This window comes from Labrus mixtus, chromosome 21 (assembly GCF_963584025.1).
Source record: "Labrus mixtus chromosome 21, fLabMix1.1, whole genome shotgun sequence".
NCBI lineage: Eukaryota > Metazoa > Chordata > Actinopteri > Labriformes > Labridae > Labrus > Labrus mixtus.
Window position 1 is genome coordinate 3,957,984 of NC_083632.1, and position 22,141 is coordinate 3,980,124.

The following is a 22,141-nucleotide window of genomic DNA, read 5'->3' on the forward strand; positions in this document are numbered from 1 at the left end:
TCCTCCCAAAATATGCAGCCAAAGATGATTCAGTTCTTATTTCTTTGGAGTATTTTAGGGGGAATAATACAGCGTCGGTCCTGAAGGTGCTCACATGTTATTGATGTCGACACCAGCAAACCAAACTGATCTTAAGCTAACAAAGCGATCTCACTAAAGCCAAATCCCCCGCTTGTTTTAACAAAATAATATTTAATAAACTTTGATTTTCATGATTTATTTCGAAGGTAATTAATCAATTTCTTTACAAGGAAGGTAGATTGTTTCGCCTTCTGAAAGGTTGAATAACAGATAAAGTGTTAGCATTACTGCTTTAAGAAAACTGCTGCTACTGACAGAAGCTAATTTAGCATCACTGAGACTCACTGTGCTTGAAGCGCCAACATCAACACGCAAACATGACAACATTAAGCACGTTAAAGGCTTTATATACAATTTTTTTGATCCAGCAGATGTCGCCCTTGAGCACCAGCATTAAACCAAAACAACTCATGGTGCATTGTTGTGTTAGCATGCTAATGCTAGCGATCTTTATTATGCTCGTATCTTCACACTGCATGTAAATTTACCTGAAATGAGCGTGATCTAGAAACACAGTTAAGCAGTGAGTACAGTATGTTATTCTTCTTTTCTCTAGTCCCTCAATTAAACAACTTTTATACACGAGGGGAGGAGTCAGCCGGCCGTCCGGGCAATGTAAACAAAGTGAAGATAGGACTCTGAAAACTCTGAAAACATCACAGACAGTGGGACTCGGGTGTTACACCCATTGTAGACAGTCATGACTCACAGAGTTATTTTCAGAGGATAGACTTGATTTATATTACAAGTGTGCCTTTAATATCATGTTGTAGTTACCTTGGTAATGATGCCCAGACTGGCTCCTTGGTCCAGCAGAATAGCAGCCAGGTCTCTGTGTCCCTCCCTGGCAGCCAGGTGCAGAGGCGTGTATCCAGAGCTGGTGGTGGCGTCCGGGAACGCTCCGTTTCCCAGCAGCTGGTGGACGATGTCCTGCTTACCGAGGCGGCTGGAGATGTGCAGCGGAGTCTGGTCGTCCTGTCGGCGACAATCAAGACAAATATTTAAATCAAAAACCGAGCAGGGAAACAATTATCAGGTTTTTTTTTAATGCATATTAAGTACGATTGATAAGGAGCCCCGGAATCTGAAAAAGTACAAAAATAATATCTCATGTGCACAAGCTTCCTTATATATATATTTTTTTTACTTTTTGGGACTCTTTCTTTCACTCTCCTTGCTGCTCCTTTTTTCTTGTCTCTCATGCTTTTGCTCTATGTGACTTTGAAATTCTTCCCCCGGGGATGAATAAAGTTTTTTTTAATTGAATTCTTGTTATTAAAGATGAGAGATATTAAAATACTCATGCATATTTCACATCACTTGATATTTAAAAATGATTTCATAAGATGGAGGCTCTCTGTCTCTTCTCATTAAAGACCTCTGAGATGTATTCTTTGAGAAAAGGTGAACTTTTGAAGATGCAGATGTTTGTTGCGTGAGAAGAAGAAGTTTGAAACGAGCATCCTGTCCTGACGTCCCTGATGGATTCATATCTACAGTGAGAACACGAGCACAAAGTGGTTCTGCCCTGTAATCACTCAATCAGACACGTTGCAGAGACACGACCACAGTCAGACGCCGCTCATGTGGATTACCGTGTCAGAAAAATGAAGCAGGCAGAAACACACAAAACAACAAATCTGACACTGAACGGTTTCCATCCGGTTTCTATTTTTAAAGAAATCGTCACACGCGGTCTACCTTGGCTTTTGCATCCACTCTCGCTCCATTCTGGATCAGATACCGCACCACGTTGGACTGACCGGCCCGCGCTGCCATGTGGAGCGCTGTCTCTCCTCTCTGGAACACACACACACACACACACACACACACACACACACACACACACACACACACACACACACACACACACACACACACACACACACACACACACACACACACACACACACACACACACACACACACACACACACACACACACACACACACACACACACACACACACACACACACACAGGAAACAGGGATTAAAAGTGATCCTGAATGGTTTTTTTCCTCGTAAAAAAGCAAAAAGGAACTTAAAGGAACTCCGACTTTCTGTTCAAAGTAGAGAGATAAAAAAGAGAGAGAGTGAGAGAGACCCTCGCTCTCCACACCCCGCTCACCACAATGACGTCCCATAATACTCAGTTTCTACGGTAACCTGGCCACAGACGCAGCGTGGGCGACCAAATACTTTGGGGTTGAAGAGTTTACTGCAGAACTCTTTTTTTTTCTCCCTCCTCTTCCACCTCTCTGTTTGCTCTTCACTCCGTTCTTCTCTTTCAGCCCTTCCTCCCCTACATCCCTCCGTCTTCTCTTTGTTCATCTTTATTTCAAACGTGATTTAAGAGTTAACAGCGGTCAGTAAGAAGAGTACTGATGGACAAGATGGACATTTCCTTACATACACTGGGAGACTTTTCTTCCTTCTGTATGAAGATTTTGTCTCATAGTCCACTGCACAGCTCCTACATTTCACCTTTTGTACATTTTGTGTTTTTTATTTTTATATTTTACATTTTTAAATTCTATTTTCATATATTGTAATAGCTTCTTATACTGTACTATTTAAGTTGTTGCTAGCTCTGCTTTATAATGAAATTTCTTTAAAAAAAATAATGATGTATAGAGAAACATAACATGGAGATTCTCAGTTAAAGTACATCAAAATTCTACTTAAATACACAAGTCATGTTTTGCTCCTTTTTTCAATCTCTGCCTAATAAAGAAAGGAGATGTTAAAATTGTATTTTCTGTTTCTGAACTTTTATGGATTGTTTTTTTTTACTTTCTGTAAAGTCCTTTGAGTTTATGAAACGTGCCAAAACACATAATAAAAGTAATTCCCTCTCATAATTTATTTCTGCTACAGAAGATTCTCTATTTAATTTATTCTTCAAAATGTCTTTCATCTTAAAGAAAGAGTCAGAAGCTGTTCCCATGAGAATAAAATATAGACTTATACAAATATAGACTTATAGAAAAGTAAAAGCCACTCAATCATCACTGAGTGGTGGTGAGTGTGTCTGCAGAGACTCTGTCCTCTGACTGGATTTCCATGTTTTAGTTGACTCAGGACGTTTCTTGGCGGGGAGATGCTGTGTTTCCTCCGGCCAATAACAGCACAGCAGGTGAGATTAGGAGTCGATACAATTCAGTGATTGCACTTGAGTGTGTGTTTCCAGTTTGAATGTTGTGTTTACAAGCTGCTGCAACGAAAATGCTACTCCACCTTTAATTAAAATCTATAATGTAGTTCTTTTACTCCTTCAGGGTGAGCTGCATGTGTGAACACAAAAGGCTGACTTTTTCCCCCCCGACATTGGCCTGCCCCCCCGAGTACATTTTCCAAGTTTCCATATTGACAGTCTTTTGTGCCAAGAAGAAGAAGAAGAAGAAAGAGGAGTAGAAAGATAAGAAAGAACCAGTGACATAATAACGGAGGAACTTCCTGAACTCACCACGTTGCTGGTGTTTGGTGAAGCCCCGTGGTGGATCAGCTGGTGCACGATGTTGTCGTGTCCCATAAAAGCTGCGACGTGGATCGGAGTCAGACCGGACTGTACACAGAGGAGAAGGTGGGGAAAAAGTGACTTCATTTACAGATTAATTTAAAAGAATAAAACCAGATATACAAGAGGATTCAGCGTTGGTTCTTAACTATCCATCCATCATCTTGACAGCTTTTCCCGACCTGTGTCGCGGGCTGCTGGAGCCGATCCCAGCTGTGATTGGGCGAGAGGCGGGGTTACACCCTGGACTGATCGCCAGTCAATCACAGATCTGACACCCAGAGACAGACAAGCAGCCACACTCACATTCACACCTACAGGACAATTTAGAGTCACCAGTTAACCTAAAGATGACTCTGCACTGGGGGAGGAAGCTGCAGAGAACTCCACACAGAGATGCGATGCTCTGAAGGGAAAAAAAAAACATCCTGGTTGAACGAGTTCTTCCTGAGCGGGGCATGTGCAACCACCCATATAGCTGCACCTCCAGCGGTCCTGTTTGTTTGTTTGTGGCTGTGTTTAAGTTAATAAAGCCAGACAGAGGAGGCGGCGCTAGAATCCCATAAACCAGGCAGACATTTTTTGTATCTGATAGGTTTACTCCAAATAACAGGGTGCACTTCTTTAGGATGTGGCTATGATGAAAACTGAATGGGTTGTTTGTCTAAAGTTGTGAGTGCTTGTTGAAATAATGATTCCAGTGGTTTTAGGGATGAAGATTTTAGGGATGTAGATTGTGATATACTTATGTATTAAAGTACTTCTTTCCCAAAAATGGTTAAAAAATGTACGCTCCTAAATTGAATGTAAAAATGTTTCAGTTTCCGCCTGACAATCCAAACATTGAGTATAGGTCATCGAGCTCATCCTGTCGATCAGAGAAGACGTAATCGTTCTGAGTCTCCACAACTTTGACGAGTTCAACCAGGACGAGTTCACAGAGGACACAAAGAGAGACACAGCAGCTTTGATTGGCTGTAAGAACTGATCACACGAAGAAGAACTGATGGCACCCGATAAAAAAAATTAAACACACCTATACACACACACACACACACACACACACACACACACACACCCCTACCTCTGTGACAGCCTGTATAGACGCTCCGTGCTTCAGAAGCAGCTCCATCACCTTGACTCTGTTTTTCTTGCAGGCAATGTGCAGAGGAGTGAAACCATTCTAAATAAAAAAAAAAAAACAGAAATCAATACACAAACATAAAGATTTCTGAGAGTCCAAAAAAACAAAAATAGTCCAAACACTTTCTGAGTGTGTGTTTCTTTGTAGAGTCTTGCAGCTCTGGCTTGGAGAAAAAAAAACCTGGAAAGCCGTATGGAAAATACAGTATGGCACTACCGGGGAGGAGGGGGGGGGGGGGGGGGACTTCTTTTCTTTTTCTCCCCCGTTTCTTTCTTTCTTTTTAACCCTTCAGCAAACCAGACAAGCATGTGTGGAAATAATTGACTCAACCAAAAGCTGTAAAAAAAAAAAAAAATGTGCAGCACTGAAATAGATACTTTTTCTTTACAACACAAACTCTCCTCTCCCCCCCCCTCTCTCTCTCTCTCCTCCCTCCTCTTGCCTCACTTTGAGGTTTCTGGCTCCTATGACTTCATTTTCCTCTCCATGTCCTTTTTTTCCCCTTCTTATATTCTCTCTCTATAAAGTCCCGAGAGCTCTCACCACACCCAGACGTCTCCTCTTACAGAGCGGAGATGGTCGTCTTACACCAAGACAGCCGTCGGGTTTATGAAATCTATGTCAGTCTGTTTGTTTCCTCCATTCACATCCTTCACTTCTGTCCTTCTCCTCTCCTTTCCTTTAAGTCCCTTACTTCTCTTTCTCTGTTTACAACAAAGAGAGGGTTAAAAAGTAGGAGTAAAGATGGAGGTAAGAGAAGAAATTAAAGACTTGGGAGGATGAAATCATCAAGACCTGATTGCAGCTTTCCACAACCACAACCTGTTTTTATAAGAAGGTCCAGGTTTCAGGATATGACATCTTTCACAGAAAAGCGAGATCGCACCAGAGCAGGGTTTGTTTTTCAGCTTTTACTCTAAATCACCAACTCCTTGAAAAATCACGACCAAAATATATTTTCCTTTTTTAAAAAAAAAAAAAAATGTTTTTGGGCCATTTTTACCTCCATCAGATCGGACATCTGAAGAGAGACAGGAAGTGTCAGGAGGAGAGAGTTGGGGATGACATGCTTTAATGGGCAGAGGATGGATTCAAACCCTCAGCTGCGGCGAGGACTGTAGCCTCCGCACATGTGGCGCACGACATAACCGCTAGGCTATCCGATCGCCCTAGCGACCCAAATTCTGAATATTTTTTAAACCAAATCAGATTTATTTAATGAACATTTTGAAAAAGTTTGGACCTCAGACGGTGCAAAGAAAAAGACCAAAACTAACATGTTTAAACACAATCTTTTTTTTCCCATGCACAACTTCACGACCCACAAATAATGGCTATGCGACCATCTATTGGGTCCCGAACCTCCTGTTGGGAACCACTGCTCTAAATTAACTAGTTGTGTTTGTGTATGGCTTATCTGTCTTGGTGTATTTTGGAAAGTGTCCCTAAAATGTAGTGTTTTTTTAATTGAACACGTAAATCAAAAGTAGGGAAAACATTTAGAGTTTAGCAGCATTGGAATTGGAACTATTTTGTATTTATTAGTTGAAACTCATCTCAGCGTTATGAAAGAAAGAGTCTCTCCTCTCATCCTCTTACCAGAGCCTTGGCGTTGGGGTTGGCCTTCTTGTCCACGATCACCTTGGCCACCTTGTAGTGTCCGCAGTGTGCGGCCACGTGCAGCGCCGTCAGGTAGTCGTTGGTCACGTCGTCCACGGGCACCTCGTGGTGCAGCAGCAGCTGGACGCAGTTCAGGTGGTCGCCCTGCGTCGCCATGTGGAGCGGAGACAAGCCGTTCTGGAGGGAAACAAAGAAGAAGACAAAGAAATATGTAAACAAGGTTAAATGGAGTCAAACTGGACTTTTAAAGAGTAAGAAATGGGAGTAAATTCACTGTTTAAGAGCAGAGTGAGAGAGCGCACACAGTAGATGTTACACAGTAGATAAAGGAGGGTGAGAGAGAAACACAGGATGGAGGTGTACCTTTGTCTTGGACAGTATCGGAGCTCCTCTGTCCAGCAGCATCTCCACCACCTGCTCATGGCCGCTCCTCGCTCCGCAGTGCAGAGGAGTCAGACCGTCCTGTGGAGAGAAACAGACAGGGTCACTTTATGAACTTCCAACCTTTATCAACAGTGTCCTTAAGCAACGAGATCCTGATTTTGACATCTCAAAGATTAATATATGGGTAAGTTATGAGCCTGTATTTGAAGTAAAATTGAAAAGGCTTAGGTTTGGTTTGGGGGTCTTAACTCATCTGCTGCCTTTTTAAAATATTTTAAGGTTACTCAGTCTTTTGCAAGCCCCTCACTTGTCAAATAAATATTTTTGTTCCCTTGAGTTCGTGTCACCTTCAACATCAAACTATGTTCATTGTTACCTTGGTCCGAGCATCTATCTTGGCCCCTCTCTCCAGCAGCAGTCGCACCATGTTGCCGTTTCCACGTTTGGATGCTACGTGCAGCGGTGTGATGTCATTCTGAGGAGGAAAAAAAGTAAAAGTATTTTGTTATTCATCTGCAGAATCAATCGATTTTAAGATAAGAGAAAAAACAACACAATAGGAAAATAGTGCAGAACAACCCGTACTCGTCTGTAAGGAAACGTTGAGTGAGTTTTCATTGTTTTGCAGATGACAGGTAAACACCACAGCCTGCAGTCTTTAACCGCTCCTTGAATGCTTCCAGGACGGCCTAAAACTTCTTAAAACAGAACGAACTAAAAACTGAAGTACTTCTGTTTGGCTCTTCTGTAAGATAAACTCTGCCCACTGTCAGCTCATTAAACTCAGAAAGGCCCAAAAGTAACTTTAAAAAAAGGAAGTGAAGTTGCCAGAAAGCCTGATCATGTCTGTAGTGTTTTAAAACAACTATCATCTGAAACTAAATGTTTTCAGTGGGAGTTAAAGTGTCTCTGTTTGACAGTGCAGGGAGAAAATTATAGAGGGAAAATTGATAAATATCCCCCTCTAGAGGATGTAACCATCAGGCAACTTCAGCAGAAGAGCTTTCTGTTTAACCAAGTCCTTTCTTCCTCGGTTATTCTGTGTCTTTCCTCTATATAACGACAGAGTGGGAGGGGGATATTTCTATGTGGTTGATAGAAGAGGGTAGTTTAACTGGACACCATGCACTGTGGAGTATTTGTAAAGATCCACTAACAATGAAAGGTGCTTTGAAAACATGTCTTGACATTTTTTTTTTTTTTTGTAAAACACAAAAAAGTAAAAAGATGAATGTCTATAATTAACTTAAAGGGAATAAACATGGCTAAAAACAAACAAACAAAAAGAAAGTAAAAAGGTCAGCCTGTAGTTAAATACTTTCTGACGTCCCAGCGGGATCTTACACCCTCAGCCCTGATTCCCTTTTTTTTTTGGTCTCAAACTCTTTAAAAACATGCAAAATATTTATCTTTTTTTAAGGCTGTCGTTTCCTAAAACTGCTGAAAAGTAGTTTTTTTTTTAAGATGCATCAGCAGGACGTATTGTTCATTTGTTTTGGGCTGTTTTCATTGGGGAACTAATTTACTCTCTCTGTTGAAAGAAGACGGGCAGAGTGCATTGAACTGACTTTAAATAAACTGCAGTACAATAACAAAGACATTATCATCAGCCGTATAATCAAAATGGAATATTTGGTTTTTTTGCTGCAGTAACAAAAAGATGCAGAAAAAAAACTTGACTCAATATGAAGCCTGTTTCAGATTGGATTGAAGTTGAGGTGAAGATTGATTGACAGAAATAATCAAAGTCCCCACTTTCATTCTTATTTTCAAACACCGCCCTGTTTTTTCCACACCCACAAACCCAGCATCCAATCAGAGAGTCAATAGGGTGTTAAACACAGAAGACGGACAACATGTTTGAGTTTCCTGCAGCAGAGTGACATGCACAGCTGTAGATCGGACATGTGTCAGAATAACATTCCTGCACACACAGACATGCATACGATCCAATACGAGGGTCTTGGAGTGAGAGTTTGCAGCAGCAGCAGCTCTCATTTCAAAAGGGGTGTGTGTGTGTGTGTGTGTGCGTGTGTGTGTGTGTGTGTGTGTGTGTTTCCCTACCCTTGCCTTGAAGTCCACAGCTGCCCCTCTGTTCAGCAGGAGTGTTGCTACGTTGATGTTTCCGTAGTGAGCCGCGATATGAAGAGGAGTGAAGCCGCTCTATAGGGAAAAGACAAATCAAAAAAAAAAACAAGAGAGTCCTTTAGAGACGCAGGGAAAGATGCAAATAGTGTCGCGTGATGAGCCGTGAGCAAAGCATGATAGGAACGTAACAGAAAAAAGAGCAGTGAGCTGAAAAGCAGGCTGACAGAGCGCAGCAGACCAGAGCTGAGCAGAACATGCTTTGAAAATTGACAAAATAAAATCAGTGGTGGAGTTTCTGTTTCTAACAAACAGAAAAATACCTCTACTTTTCTTGTGTAACACTTCTTCGGCAAGTTTTGTGCACCACAACCTGACACTGATCAGGTCAGTGAGGAGAGAATCCCAATAGAGTGCTACAGGATCGGTCGAAAAAAACCAAGAAATCAGTTAGCATATTTGCACCTTCGGTTCCCTCGCCTCAAAGTCAATGAGATTACTCTTAAAAGCCTGAAATTAGGTCTTTGGTTGAGTTAAATTAAAGAGATTTTTATGTATGTTTAACAACCTATAATTAGCCAGCAAGTAGGCAACCTCATGTAATTTATATTTGTTTAGCTTGTTAGCTATAGCCTGTCATCAAGGTCACAAAAAGTGGCTAAATGAGGCTACAGAAGTTGTGCTGATTTAAAACATCCTAACCATAGACTGTACAGAACATGGATGTAGGCTATATTCAGTGACATCACCCATTGGTTTCACCCCAACGATATCGGTCACGATGTTGGAAGTGTTATCTCAAACTAACTTTTGATCAATCAATTGTAAAGCAAAGAGCTGGAGTTAACGCTGGCCTTGAATAATAGCTACAATGCTCACACCTGTCAGTCCAGTAAACCACCGTAAATATTCATTATTTTGTGTTTTTGGGTGTACAGAGAGAGAATGTACGTTTTTAAGTTGTTTGTTGCTTTCGACGATTAGATTTTAATAAATTGATAGCCAGCAGAGCTGTAAGCTAGCAGCATGACTAAGCATGTTTATGCTAGCTTATTGTTGATTGTGCCTTATTTTCTGTTTGTTCTTTGCAATGTGTGCTTTGTTGCAGTTAAAGAAAAAATAAAGGAAAAAAGAGAACTGTGAATTCTTCAATAAATAAAGAGAAAAGTTACGCCTTGTAACTTTTTGGAGGTCTTACACTTGTTAGCTAACTGTCTAGCCTTGAAGATCTGCAACTCATCGCAGGGACAGTAGGCTATAACGGAGCTGAGCAATGAGCACTAATCCAAATTGCATTGGCACTCATCCATTAGGTTTTTGTTGAAGGAAGCGATGTGATGCTAACTTAAGGGCAGTGTTACAAAAAGAACTTCCTGCAGCACTCTATATAAGCAAACATACGCACATTTCAGTCCTGTCATATGAAAACAATGCAATGGTTGATTCTCTTATTCAAAAGCTCAGTGTCGTCTCACAGACATGCAAGTGGCATGCATTTTAGTTTAAAGCTTTCAAGGCTTAAGATCCATATCTTCACATTTACCAGAGCTAAATAAACTGAAAAGCTACATTTAGCACATCTCTTCTGATAAAGTATGCATTATAATTGCATTAATATTATCTCTTCGGCATTTCAGACCATTGTAGCCTACTTGTTCATTCCACTTGCAAAAAGGTCAACATGCCATTGAACATGCTTCAAAAATTCAAAAAGCTGTTGTCTTCCAATCTGATGAAAGTGCTGTTCTGAGCACAGTGACAGAAATCAGCATTATCTCTTAAATAGTCAGCAAAATGTCAGCAAATAAATAACATCTACTGGCATGCTTCAGCGAGGCTAAGTCCATTACAATCACTTAACCCCTCCAGTTTCCCTCAGTGACAGCTGGATCATTACACAGGGACATTGAATTCATTCAATTAAAGGCATTTGTACATTTCCAGTTTATACATTTAAAAAAATAATCTAACATCTGAGATTATTTGCATTTCAATCAATCACTAAACAATTTAAGGAAAAAAGAGAAATGTCAAAAATGTTATTCTTAAGTCTTATTGGATGAAACTACAGAACTGTAGATTGATAAAAGAAAGTCATGAGGAAATGGATGGAAGAGCTGTGGGCTGTTAAATGCTGCAGCAGAGATGCTACAGTTTATTTAACTACCAGAAAGTCATTATTATCAACACCAGTGAATGTTAAGTTAACCTCATTCATTACCTTGTTGCTCCTGCAGCCAGTCTGTGATAGCATGCTAGCATCATTAGCATCATATTTTATATGGTAAACATACCATATTTACTTTGGCTTTGTTCTGTTAGCTTTAATATTTCATTTCAGCTCAAATAAACACCTTTAAGTCGCTGGTTTTGTTAGCAGTGAGGCGTTTAGCTAGGCAGCAAGGCTAACATAAGCAAGCAAGTGAGAAAAAAATAGTCACCCTGCATGGAACTGGCATTAGCTTAATTAAAACATAAGCTTATTAAACCTTTTCAAACTGCAAGATGGACAATCTGTTAAAACGGTAACATGCAGTCTTTTGTTTTCAATTGTGCATTTTTTTTTTGTTGTTGTAGTTTTAAATTCACAGATTGTGTCAGATCAATTCTGTTTCAAGGAGTCTGAATTAATTATCTGACTTAGCCACTCAAGACAGTGTTTAGCTATTTTAGCTAGCTAGCAATTGTTCAGTTCTGTAGCTATGCAAGCTGACATAAAACCAAACAGGGCTACCTCCTTGAATTCCCTGCTGCTGTCGACCACGGTCTTCCGCCTTAAGACTAGTCACAACTGAACAACTTCATCAGAAAAAGCTTTTTTATGTTCGGATTTTTTGTGCGAGGGAGACATGTAAATAGAGTTTGCAGTACCTTCAATATAACTAGGCCTGCAAAAGAAAGCAATGCTAGCAGATCCAATTGGGGAAGATTTTGCATTCTTCTACCTGGTACAGCTTATGTTAGTGTCTTTTTCTGGTGATACCTTTGTCATTCATATTTATGGGTGTCTTGTTGACACCAGAGCATGACAGAAACGCAGACTTGGACTGAACCATTTACAGTAAATGACGACAAAAACCTACAGAGTGAGGGTTAATTTGATCTGGCACTGAGAAGCAATGCATGCCAAGCATTTTCTGGCCAAAGCACACACAAAAATATCACTTTTGATGAGAAAGATTAAGTGCTTCTCGTGATGAAAAACACATCTGAAAAAGTCATAACAGCTCAACAAACTATATTCAAATGTTAAGTGGCTGAAATTCTTCCTTTTATGAACTCTATCTTGGCCAAAAAGCAGCAATATGCAGGTCAAATATGTGATGCAGGCTTTCAAACCAAGCACACACAGGTGAGGTGCTGTCAGCAGCAAAAGCATTCATGCCAGCATTTAGTGTTCATGCTAGCAGACAGAAAGCTTTGGCTGTGCGATGACGACCGTGAGTGAACGATGGAGAGGAGGAGGAGAGGAGGAAGAGCAGAGGAAGACAAGACAAGATGTACCTCTGTTGTTCTATTCACCATCATCTAGAAAGGGAAAAGGAAAACAGGGCAGCGGTAGGGTAAGGACAGGAACAAATAGAGGGAGGAGGAGGAGGAGAGAATGGGGTGGTTAGTGCACCACAACTACAACAGCAACACCAACACCATGGCTGCACGAAGCTGTAGGATGGGATCATGAAACAATGAGAAGAACTACAACACACACAACCACATGATGGACGGACACTCTGCCTTAATGTGTGTTGTTTGATCTACACTGATTCCTTGTGTAAAAGAGGAAAGACAAGAAATTCTATTCTTGCCCTCAGTGACACTTGAAAATAAATAAGATGTCTTTCTTAAAAGGAACCAACAATAAGTGCCAAAAAGTTCACAATAAAGACACACTCGGGAACCGTTTGTTTCTTTAATTCATTGAGGAAGCAACCTCAGTTTTTTTCATTTTTCACTGTACAAAGAATTAGAGGCACGCTGTGGTTTATATTTCCTTTTCTTGGTACAAAGTTTTTCTGGGGGGAAAAAATCCATTGACTAAGTAAAAGTAAGGAAAAAGTTCACCTTAAGTCAAAACAGAGTTGGGTTTGACTGCTCAACTTAATGGAGACAAAAAGTTTCACATAACTTAAAAAAGCTAAAAACTGAAAAAGCCAAACATTGTTTGTACGGAAGCCCTGAGCTGACATGCGTCCATACATTATATTTAACTGTGTAGTGAATAAAATGTCTTTCAGCTAGCCATGACAAAATACACATTTTTAACCTTAAATGATTTAAAGGATGATTATCTGAAATTAAATTGTACAATGTGCTGTGGTCACATAATTAATAAACTACAGAAAAAAAACTCTAAGCTATAAAACACAATGTGTGTGTATTACTTTGTGACATTTCTTATATTCTCTGATTTGGGCTAAAAGTTAATCCGTCACACTTCTAAAATTGTATAAATGTAATTTGCAAATTTAATCATATATGTTTTATGCATTTAAGTTGTGTCATTTTTTTTGCTTTTCCCTACTTTGTTATGAAACTTTTGGAAAAATGGTTTTGTCATTCCTAATGCTAATGCTAATGAGGCTATTGCTAAAGAGGCCACTTCTCTTTCCGCTGTGTAATCCCCATGGTTAGCATATCTTGAAGGTATATATGGTGACTTTATATTGTTTGAAAGAGGATGAAATTTTGGGGGAAAAAAGCTTCTCCATCGTCCCTTTTCTATGCTAATCATGACGCTACTATCCAGCAGCGGGCTAACTTACCGGAAACAGCTATCACAGCACCGGCCATAACACCATTTATGTACCAACAGTTCTAAAACTAATTATTATGATGTTGAACTTTAATTTGTTTGATTATCATTTATTTCCCCTGAATCTCAAGGTAAAGGAAACAGACCTGTAGCACACAGGTAACTAGTGAACACCTGTTTTAATGAAACAATCAGAAGTAAAGACCATATTTCACATTGGGGTCTCATTGGACTAAAAATATGCGTCATAATGTCAAAAGGGGGCATTATAATCTTCATCATATAGTAGGTCATTATGGGATTTGTATTCTTGTTTATCAGAGACCATACCTTTGACTCCACGTCTGCATTGTGGTCGCTTTGGAGGAGCAGCGCTGCGGCCTTGGTGTCGTCTTTTCGTGCGGCGATGTGCAGCGCAGGCAGCCGGACCTTCCCCTTTGTGTCGTTTTCCAGCAGGAGAGAAACCACCTGCTCGTGACCCTGCTGCAACGCCACAGCCAGAGGAGTGAATCCATCCTGTCAACCAGAAGAACCAGGGCGGTTAAAACCAGGAAGTGGTATAAGTGAGTCGACGGATGCTAGTAGCTGCTAGATTCAAAAAGATGCCAACAGCTTAACCAATATACAAAAAGGTTCCAGTTTTTAAGAGTTGTTGAGTAGACTAGGGTTTGTATCGGGGGGGGACACATGCTCACACACACACAGATGGTACACCTGAGTTTGCTCAGGTGAACTTTTGACTCACTGAAGATAAAAGATGTTCTCATACAGTCTCTCTTTTTTCTGTTCTTCAAAGCAGAGTGAAATCAAATCAAACTCGTCTTTGAAGTGTCTGACTGCTGCAACAACTCCCTTCTGTTTAATCTTACATCATACAAATCACACAGCAGAATGTTAAACATGAGACACACACACACACACACACACACACACACACACACACACACACACACACACACACACACACACACACACACACACACACACACACACACACACACACACACACACACACACACACACACACACACACACACGCACTGGGTTAGCAGCTCTGTGTCTCCTGAGGACAGTTAGTATTCCTGTCTCATCTGAAGGACCCGTGATCCGTCTTTGAACGCTCACAGAATAAAAAGCACTTTAATAATCAATATCACACATCAATACAAGAGAGAACCTGATTTCCTAAAGGTTTTATACTTATTTAGAGAAAGAGGAAAACTACGGCCATCGGTCTTTAACCTCTTTAATAGACGAGGAATGCTCGTCTGAAGAAAACATGACTGACATGGAAAACTTTGTGACTGAATCTCAAATCTTTGCGTATTTTCTGAAGTGTCTTGAAGCTTCCCCAGAAATGATTCACGAGATAAGCGTCAAGTGTTGCATGTCTAAAAGGAGCTTAAGAAGCACGGGGCAGCCATATCAGCCGTTTTGGCAATTTAAGCATTTTAGCTAATGCTATTAAGACGATGAATGAGTGTGACTGAGTTCAGCATCTCGCTCGAGGACAAATAGAAAGCAAATTCTGCAGCTGCTCCTGGAAAATAATGAAGAAAGAAAAGGGGGCTGAAACTTAACTGCATAACACACACACGCTATTCTGGCAGTAATATCCATGAATCATCTCAGAAAAAAAAAGATTTCTCCAAAGGTAAATAACATTGAGCTAATGCAATGCGTGTGCGTACATTAGGCGTGTGTGTGTGTGTGTGTTTACTCAGGACACCGACCGTCTGGATGAAAAAAACGACTCGGCATCACTGCACAAACACACATCAAAGCACAACCTCCCCTCGGAGATCCTGCAGAGCTCACACACAGAACAGAGCAGGCGAGATGCAAACCAACACGCCCATACGCTAATAAACACACACACACACACACACACACACACACACACACACACTGACACATTCATGATCAGATCCTAGCGCAGCATCTCTGGAATAACCACACATACATCCACTCCCCACAGGCAGACAAACATGTTCAAACGCATAAATTTAGCCTCTTTTTTTTTTTTTAAAGGATTTCAGAAGTCATCCCGTAGCGCTCCCCTCCTGCTTCATCTGCTTTATTATACATTCAGTGGAAAGACACAAAGTCAGATTAATGTCCTCAAACACTTCAACGACACGACAACAGCGGCAGCGGGAAACAAAAAGGCACAAAAAAGCACTTTTGATATTTTATGTTTAAGCAATGACGCAGCACAATTTAGCCTCACAAAAAAGGGGCGAATATCTTAGAAAGAAAAACACAAATTCAAACAATACAAAGTGTTTCTGTTGTAAAGGGGCGACACACATGCCCCAGCTTTAAAATGATAACTGATTATAATACTAGCTTTAAGTCATGAAGACTATAGTGAGAGTATTTTGCTCTATTAAAAGTTCAAAATGGGATTTAAAGGAGCAATATGTACCTCTGACACCTAGTGTTTACAATGGGTACTGCAGTCCAAATTGAAAACATCAAAGAGAGCTGTTCCGCCGCCCCCTCCTCTCTATAGTCACTGTGCAGGCTGGTCGCCATGTGGTGGACACTGTAGCTTCAGTGTTTATCCAGCTCTGCATGGGTCTGTAAACCTTTCTGTGTTCTAACCTCTCTCCATTTTTATAAAAGCATCTCCAATATTGATCCTAGTTTGAGCACGTTTCTGCTCGTGGAGCTTATTAGAAACATGCAGAGGCTTTTTAGGTCGGGTACAATCAATTCTATCTGAACCACTTCTCTTGACCGTCTTCCATCGCTGCCTCACCTGTATGCCTGACAAACCGCCTACCTTCTCTGGTCCAAACAAAAACAGAGCATTCAGGACCAGAATCTAAAGTTAGAAGGAGGACATACTGGCTGCTGCATTGTTGTCAGAGAAGCCAGCACTTCAACATAGCATGTTTCCTTAACGTCTGATCATATAGTAAGGTCACTTTATCATTTTATTCAGTAGATATTTTACATATCGGTCCTTTAATACTATAAAATAATCAGAGATGCAATTAAAAGAGATGAAATGCAGACAAAAGATTTTTCTGAAAAGGAATGTTCTGACATACTCTGCCTCATGCCAAAATGCCTAAATATGAATTATTAAACAACGGGGGTTGCTTCAAACATGGATATATATTTCCCTACATGAATAATTCACTCTGTCGCCGACTGTGGGGAGGAAGAGGGGAGGAGAAACGGGGGAGATGTGGTGGGAAAAGTGGGGTACAGGGAGGAGACAAAAGGGAAGAGGGGTAGAAGGAGAGACGAAAGAGATGATAGGAAAGATGAAAAGGACGGAGGTGGAAGGTGAAGAAACACGTTTGACAATATTCAGACAACTGGCAGGTGCGTCATCACTGGCAACATTTAATCCATATCGTCCTTCACAGTTGACGACTTTCTGCGCCCGGTTCAGCTGCTAAACATGAGACAACGAATGACATAACGATACAGCCGAACGTTGCGTCACAATCTGTCATGGCTCATATCTGAAGTACTTTTCCGAGTTTTCCGAGTCCTATCTTCAGTTTGTTTACATCGCCAGGACGGCCGGCTGACTCCTCCCCTCGCGTATAAAAGTTGTTTAATTGAGGGACTAGAGAAAAGAAGAATAACATACTGTACTCACTGCTTAACTGTGTTTCTAGATCACGCTCATTTCAGGTAAATTTACATGCAGTGTGAAGATACGAGCATAATAAAGATCGCTAGCATTAGCATGCTAACACAACAATGCAGCGCGAGTTGTTTTGGTTTCATGCTGGTGCTCAAGAGCGACATCTGCTGGATCAAAAGCCTTATAAAGCCTTTAACAAGGTCTCTAACTTACTATTGCACCACATTTCACTCTGGCACTAACAGGTGATGTAGTCCTCTTGTCCAGCATCAAGTAAGAAGCTAGTTTGGATTATATATTTCCAGCTGCTCTAACACTAGAGGCACTAACAGCACCACCAGTCTCTAGACATGATCTCCAAGTCGGAGAGGGTTTTGGCCTCAGTGCAGGTTGTGTTTGTCACACTTTAGTGGCTGTTGGCCGTCTGCCTGTACTACAGCAGATGATGGATCGCAGTGACACACTCGCAGCGTAGCACTCTCTCACACCACAGACGACAGGCTTCAGAAACGTCCCCGAGGGCAGTCAAGGTCACTATCAGTGAATAAATTGTCGCCTCTTCTTGTAGTCACTCTATCTCTTGACTTTCTTCACCATTCAGTCAACAGATTCGTCTTTTAAATCAACATGTTTGGTTGTTTTTTTGACCCCTAACACGATATTTGACTCCATTTGTTTTCAAGCTTTTGTCCTCTAATGAGCCAGTGGTAGCAGCCAGCTATTAACCACAATCTACTGCTGACAGCTCTGCGTTGTACTTACAGGCGTTAAGTGTAAACGCAGCGTTCATTTATTACAGCGTGTCTGTGTTTGTTGTTTTACCTCTGTGGCGATGCTCTGACTCGAGCCATGGTCCAACAAGAACTGAACCACGTCCATGTGGTTCTCCTGCGCTGCCATGTACAGAGGAGTGAAGCCATTCTGGAAAAGACAAAAAAGAGAAAACAATGAATCCAACATGAAATCAACATCATGATGAGTACTATAATTCACTGTTTAATCCAAGGAATTTAAACATTAGCTGTAACTCATAAATCTTCTAGAGAAAGAAGGAAAAAGGAACATTTCTGTCAGCTAGAAACAAAGACTTAGCTTCTAACAATGATTTCTGCATCTCATTATAACAGTTTTCTTTTATTTATATATTGTTGATTTCATGGCTACTTCCCATATTCCTATTTTGCTTTCTTTTTTTTCCATGTTCTGTGTGTACAGTAAATGCTGTATGCTTGTTTGTATTTTCTACATTTTATTCTTCAATGTTTTGATCGTTTTATCGTCTACTTTTTTTCATTTAAAAGTCAGAATTTGTCTTTTATGTGTGCAAATATGTGCCACGTTAAAAAGACGTCAAGCGCACACTGGAGTTGAAGACAGTTTTCTTCCCAGGAGTTACCAAAGCTATAAAAAAAATGATGCACTTTTTGGTCTTTAAAAATAGAGAAACACAAATAGTGTGACTTTGAATTACAGTGAGATAGTTTGATGATCTTTCCCATTGATATCTCTGCTTGAACAAGGTCATGACTGGCCGTGTTAAAAAAAAAAATCATTGAGCAGATCTGCGTTACAGCAGAATTGGATTTACAGGATTTTTGCATTAATGTGACTTTTTTTCACTCTTTGATTTGCTGTGTCTTGCAAAAACAAACATCAGGCCATCAGGTTTTTTTAATCTAAAAATGTTGTCTTAATTGAGTTTGTAAGACAAATCTGCCTCGTCATGATTTATTGATGATGATGATTACAAATCCTCACTGTAGAACATTTCATGTGTATTTGATCAGATGTCCAGTGTAAAGCTTTTTGAGCTCTACAGCTGCACATGGATTGACGAGCAAAGTTCACGGAGCACATACTGTCACCTTCATACATGCCTCACACCTGATAACACAAAGATACAAGCTGGAGCTGTGGGACTGTGTGTGTTAGTTTCCATGTCTTTGTGTGACACCAGAACAAAGCAAAGAAAAAACAGATCTGCAGAGAAAATCGAGGATTGACTAATCACTTCAGCACACAAACAAAAAGCTCCCCCTTCCCTTTTCTCTCACCTCTTCTTTGTATAAACTCAGGTGCACCAAAACCTTTTAGTTCTCTCTGTTACACAACATTTCATTTAGACTTCACATTCAAAGAGCTGAAGAAGTGAAGGACGCAGTGGAAATAAAAGAAACAAATAAAAAGAGGCGAAAGCACGACTCTGAGCAGCAGGACTAAATGCTGCATTGCAGAATCAGCAAAGGTGTTATTGTGAGTGTTCAAGGAATATTTTAACATTTCCTTTCATGTCAAGAGAAGAGAGAAACCTCACTTATAGAGCCAGCATGAAGTCAATCGTTACACCACCGGGCCCGAGGTAACAGCTCATCAATACGACATTATTCTGATTTTCCTCTCTAAAAAGCTCCAACTGAGGCTTTGATGTTAACATTATCATCATGGCTGTGGTGGCTACAGCAGAGTGATAGTGTGTCTCTGTGTGTGTCTCTGTGTGTGTGTGAATGTGGGCCAGGAAACACTGCAGAGCCGCTGACACAGCACACACACACCCCGAAAAAAAAAAAAGGATACTGTGTGTACAATAGCTGTGTCCACATTCATCTGCATGAACGCACAAACTCAAACCTGGATTTCCAGCAAGGATGATTTCACAGTTTGAGAGCTTTGTGTTTGCGTGTGTGTTTTTTGTGCGTGTGTGTGTGTGTGTGTTTTACCTGAGACTGTGCGTTGACGTTGGCTCCATGGGTGACCAGCTCCTTCACCACGTCTGTCTGCCCGGCAAGAGAAGCTATGTGGAGGGCTGTGTTTCCTTTCTGTTGTGGACACAAAAAGAGAGAAAAGAAAAACATTTAAAAACTTCCAGAAAATAATCTTTATTGTATTTCCAACTGAATCAGGACTTTCATTTTAATACACTTTTACTTGTCTTTAAGAGTCTGTCAATGTGGACAGAGGGAAGGGAGAGAACTGGGGCAAAGGTTAATATTATCATTCATCTGTCATAGTTCCTTAAAAATGACTCCTTTCCCTTATAATAAAGGAAAATACAAGATACTTTATTATTTATGTTTCCCCTATAAGAGCTTGTCTAGCTTCATTGAGAATGATGACTGTAAATAACACTTAGATGACACATTATTACACATAATTAACACAGATTGCTTTAGATGTACAGCTTCCTTAATTTCCCATATTACTAATCCCTATACTCTTCTTCAGCGTTCATGTTGTCAGTCTGTGAAACCTACAGTATAGAGGAGCTCTACATTTATTTATTTATTTTATTTGTAAATTTATTTCATTCAAACAAACAATAAAGTTAAGAAAAACAAACAAACATAAAATCTCAAATTTTGAATGAAAAGGAGCAGAAAGAAGACTAATCTTATAATGTCTGCCCCTCTTTCACAAAGCATTAATTAAAACAAAACAAAACACTTAATTCAAAAACAGTTAAAAACAGTTAATGCATGATTTGTAACAAAAAAAAACTCCTTATCTATCTCATACTGGCGTCATTAAAAACTCTAACTTCAGCCTCTGCCTAAAATGGTTTATTTCAGCTGCTGTCGCTTTAAGGCCCTCTTTCCCTCTGACTGGCCAGCTCTCTGGAAGCCATCTTTGGGGGGGGGGGGGGGGGGGGGGGCAGAATGCTGCAAGGCTGCCAGGGGAGTGTCTGCTCTCCAGTGCTGGGAGAAGAGAGTCTAGTTAAGAGTTTTCAGCGGCCTATGAAGCCGTCCCGTGGAATTCTTGGTTTTCATATCGGGAGACTATCGCATGTAATGCAGGAAAAGCCATTTAATGACGTTAAGCAGACTCATACTCCAACATACGTTTACCTCGTGATTTGAAACCTCACCGTGGTTTAGTATTGGCATCCAGCATTGTAACACTATATGTGAGTTTTAAAATGGGGATCAGCAGAATAGGTCAACTTTAAAAGCTTTATATGCGTTTTTTTTTAATCCATCAGATGTCGCATGAAACCAAAACAACTCGCGCTGCATTGTTGTGTTAGCATGCTAATGCTAGCGATCTTTATTATTCTCGTATCTTCACACTGCATGTAAATTTACCTGAAATGAGCGTGATCTAGAAACACAGTTAAGCAGTGAGTACAGTATGTTATTCTTCTTTTCTCTAGTCCCTCAATTAAACAACTTTTATACACGAGGGGAGGAGTCAGCTGTCCGTCCGGGCGATGTAAACAAACTGAAGATAAGACTCGGAAAACATCACAGACAGTGGGACTCTGTGTTACACCCATTGTAGACAGTCATAACTCACAGAGTTATTTTCAGAGGATATACTTGATTTCTATTATATTTAAGTGTGAAAAATCACATAGAAAGTCTTTAAAGCAAAAAAAAGAGAGTTTGTCATGTTTATTTTGTGTTTAGGAAGATGAAGGGGCGAAAAATTTAAATTGAGGAAAATCTGAATGGAGATTAAGTTGCATGTTAAATCTCTAATGGAGGCACCTGTTGTCTGTGTGTCAGCTACAGATTAACAGCAGCTGTTACCATTATGTCATTCCTGCTGCTGCATATACATTTCCCCCCTCCCTTCTTGAAAGTGAATTCATGCTGTAACTCCAAGCGGCAACCTCCACTGTTGAAAAATGAAGCCGATGTGCAACTCTTTCCTTTTGAAGAGACAGGAAATAATGTTAGCATCAATTAGGTAGCCTGTCTGGGAACTTCAAGCCCAATGCTCAATGTACATGTTCTTTTTACTGTAGCATAAACCTTAACTTTACTGCTGAGGAGGATATCTGTATCAGGTCAACATATTTTACCTTAGCTTCTTTGTAGGGTGTCAGATATTAAGCTAATGCTTGCTAGTCCGTTACAGCAGATCGTTAAAATGATGTTAGCTAATAACTTCAGCTGGAGACCAAAATAACATTAGCTTTCATTTAAAGTTACGATAAGGACGCTGAT

The 22,141-nt window shown here is 40.4% G+C and overlaps 1 protein-coding gene across 26 annotated transcripts in view; it reads right to left on the reverse strand.

The window, feature by feature from the left end:
• The window catches only part of LOC132955077 (ankyrin-3-like), a 159,135-nt gene that overhangs the window by 59,693 nt on the left and 77,301 nt on the right, over nt 1–22,141 (reverse strand). For 18 of the 26 annotated variants that reach the window (XM_061027741.1, XM_061027737.1, XM_061027730.1 and 15 more), the window contains exons 4-15: nt 19,913–20,011; nt 18,018–18,116; nt 13,916–14,101; nt 12,337–12,360; nt 8,812–8,910; nt 7,124–7,222; nt 6,727–6,825; nt 6,343–6,540; nt 4,684–4,782; nt 3,549–3,647; nt 1,783–1,881; nt 859–1,056 (exon numbers count right to left, since the gene is read on the reverse strand). In XM_061027741.1, the coding sequence (XP_060883724.1) occupies nt 859–1,056; nt 1,783–1,881; nt 3,549–3,647; nt 4,684–4,782; nt 6,343–6,540; nt 6,727–6,825; nt 7,124–7,222; nt 8,812–8,910; nt 12,337–12,360; nt 13,916–14,101; nt 18,018–18,116; nt 19,913–20,011 (1,398 nt within the window). The remainder of the gene's footprint in view (nt 1–858; nt 1,057–1,782; nt 1,882–3,548; nt 3,648–4,683; nt 4,783–6,342; nt 6,541–6,726; nt 6,826–7,123; nt 7,223–8,811; nt 8,911–12,336; nt 12,361–13,915; nt 14,102–18,017; nt 18,117–19,912; nt 20,012–22,141) is intronic. The other 8 variants (XM_061027731.1, XM_061027751.1, XM_061027748.1 and 5 more) reach the window with 1 other exon arrangement.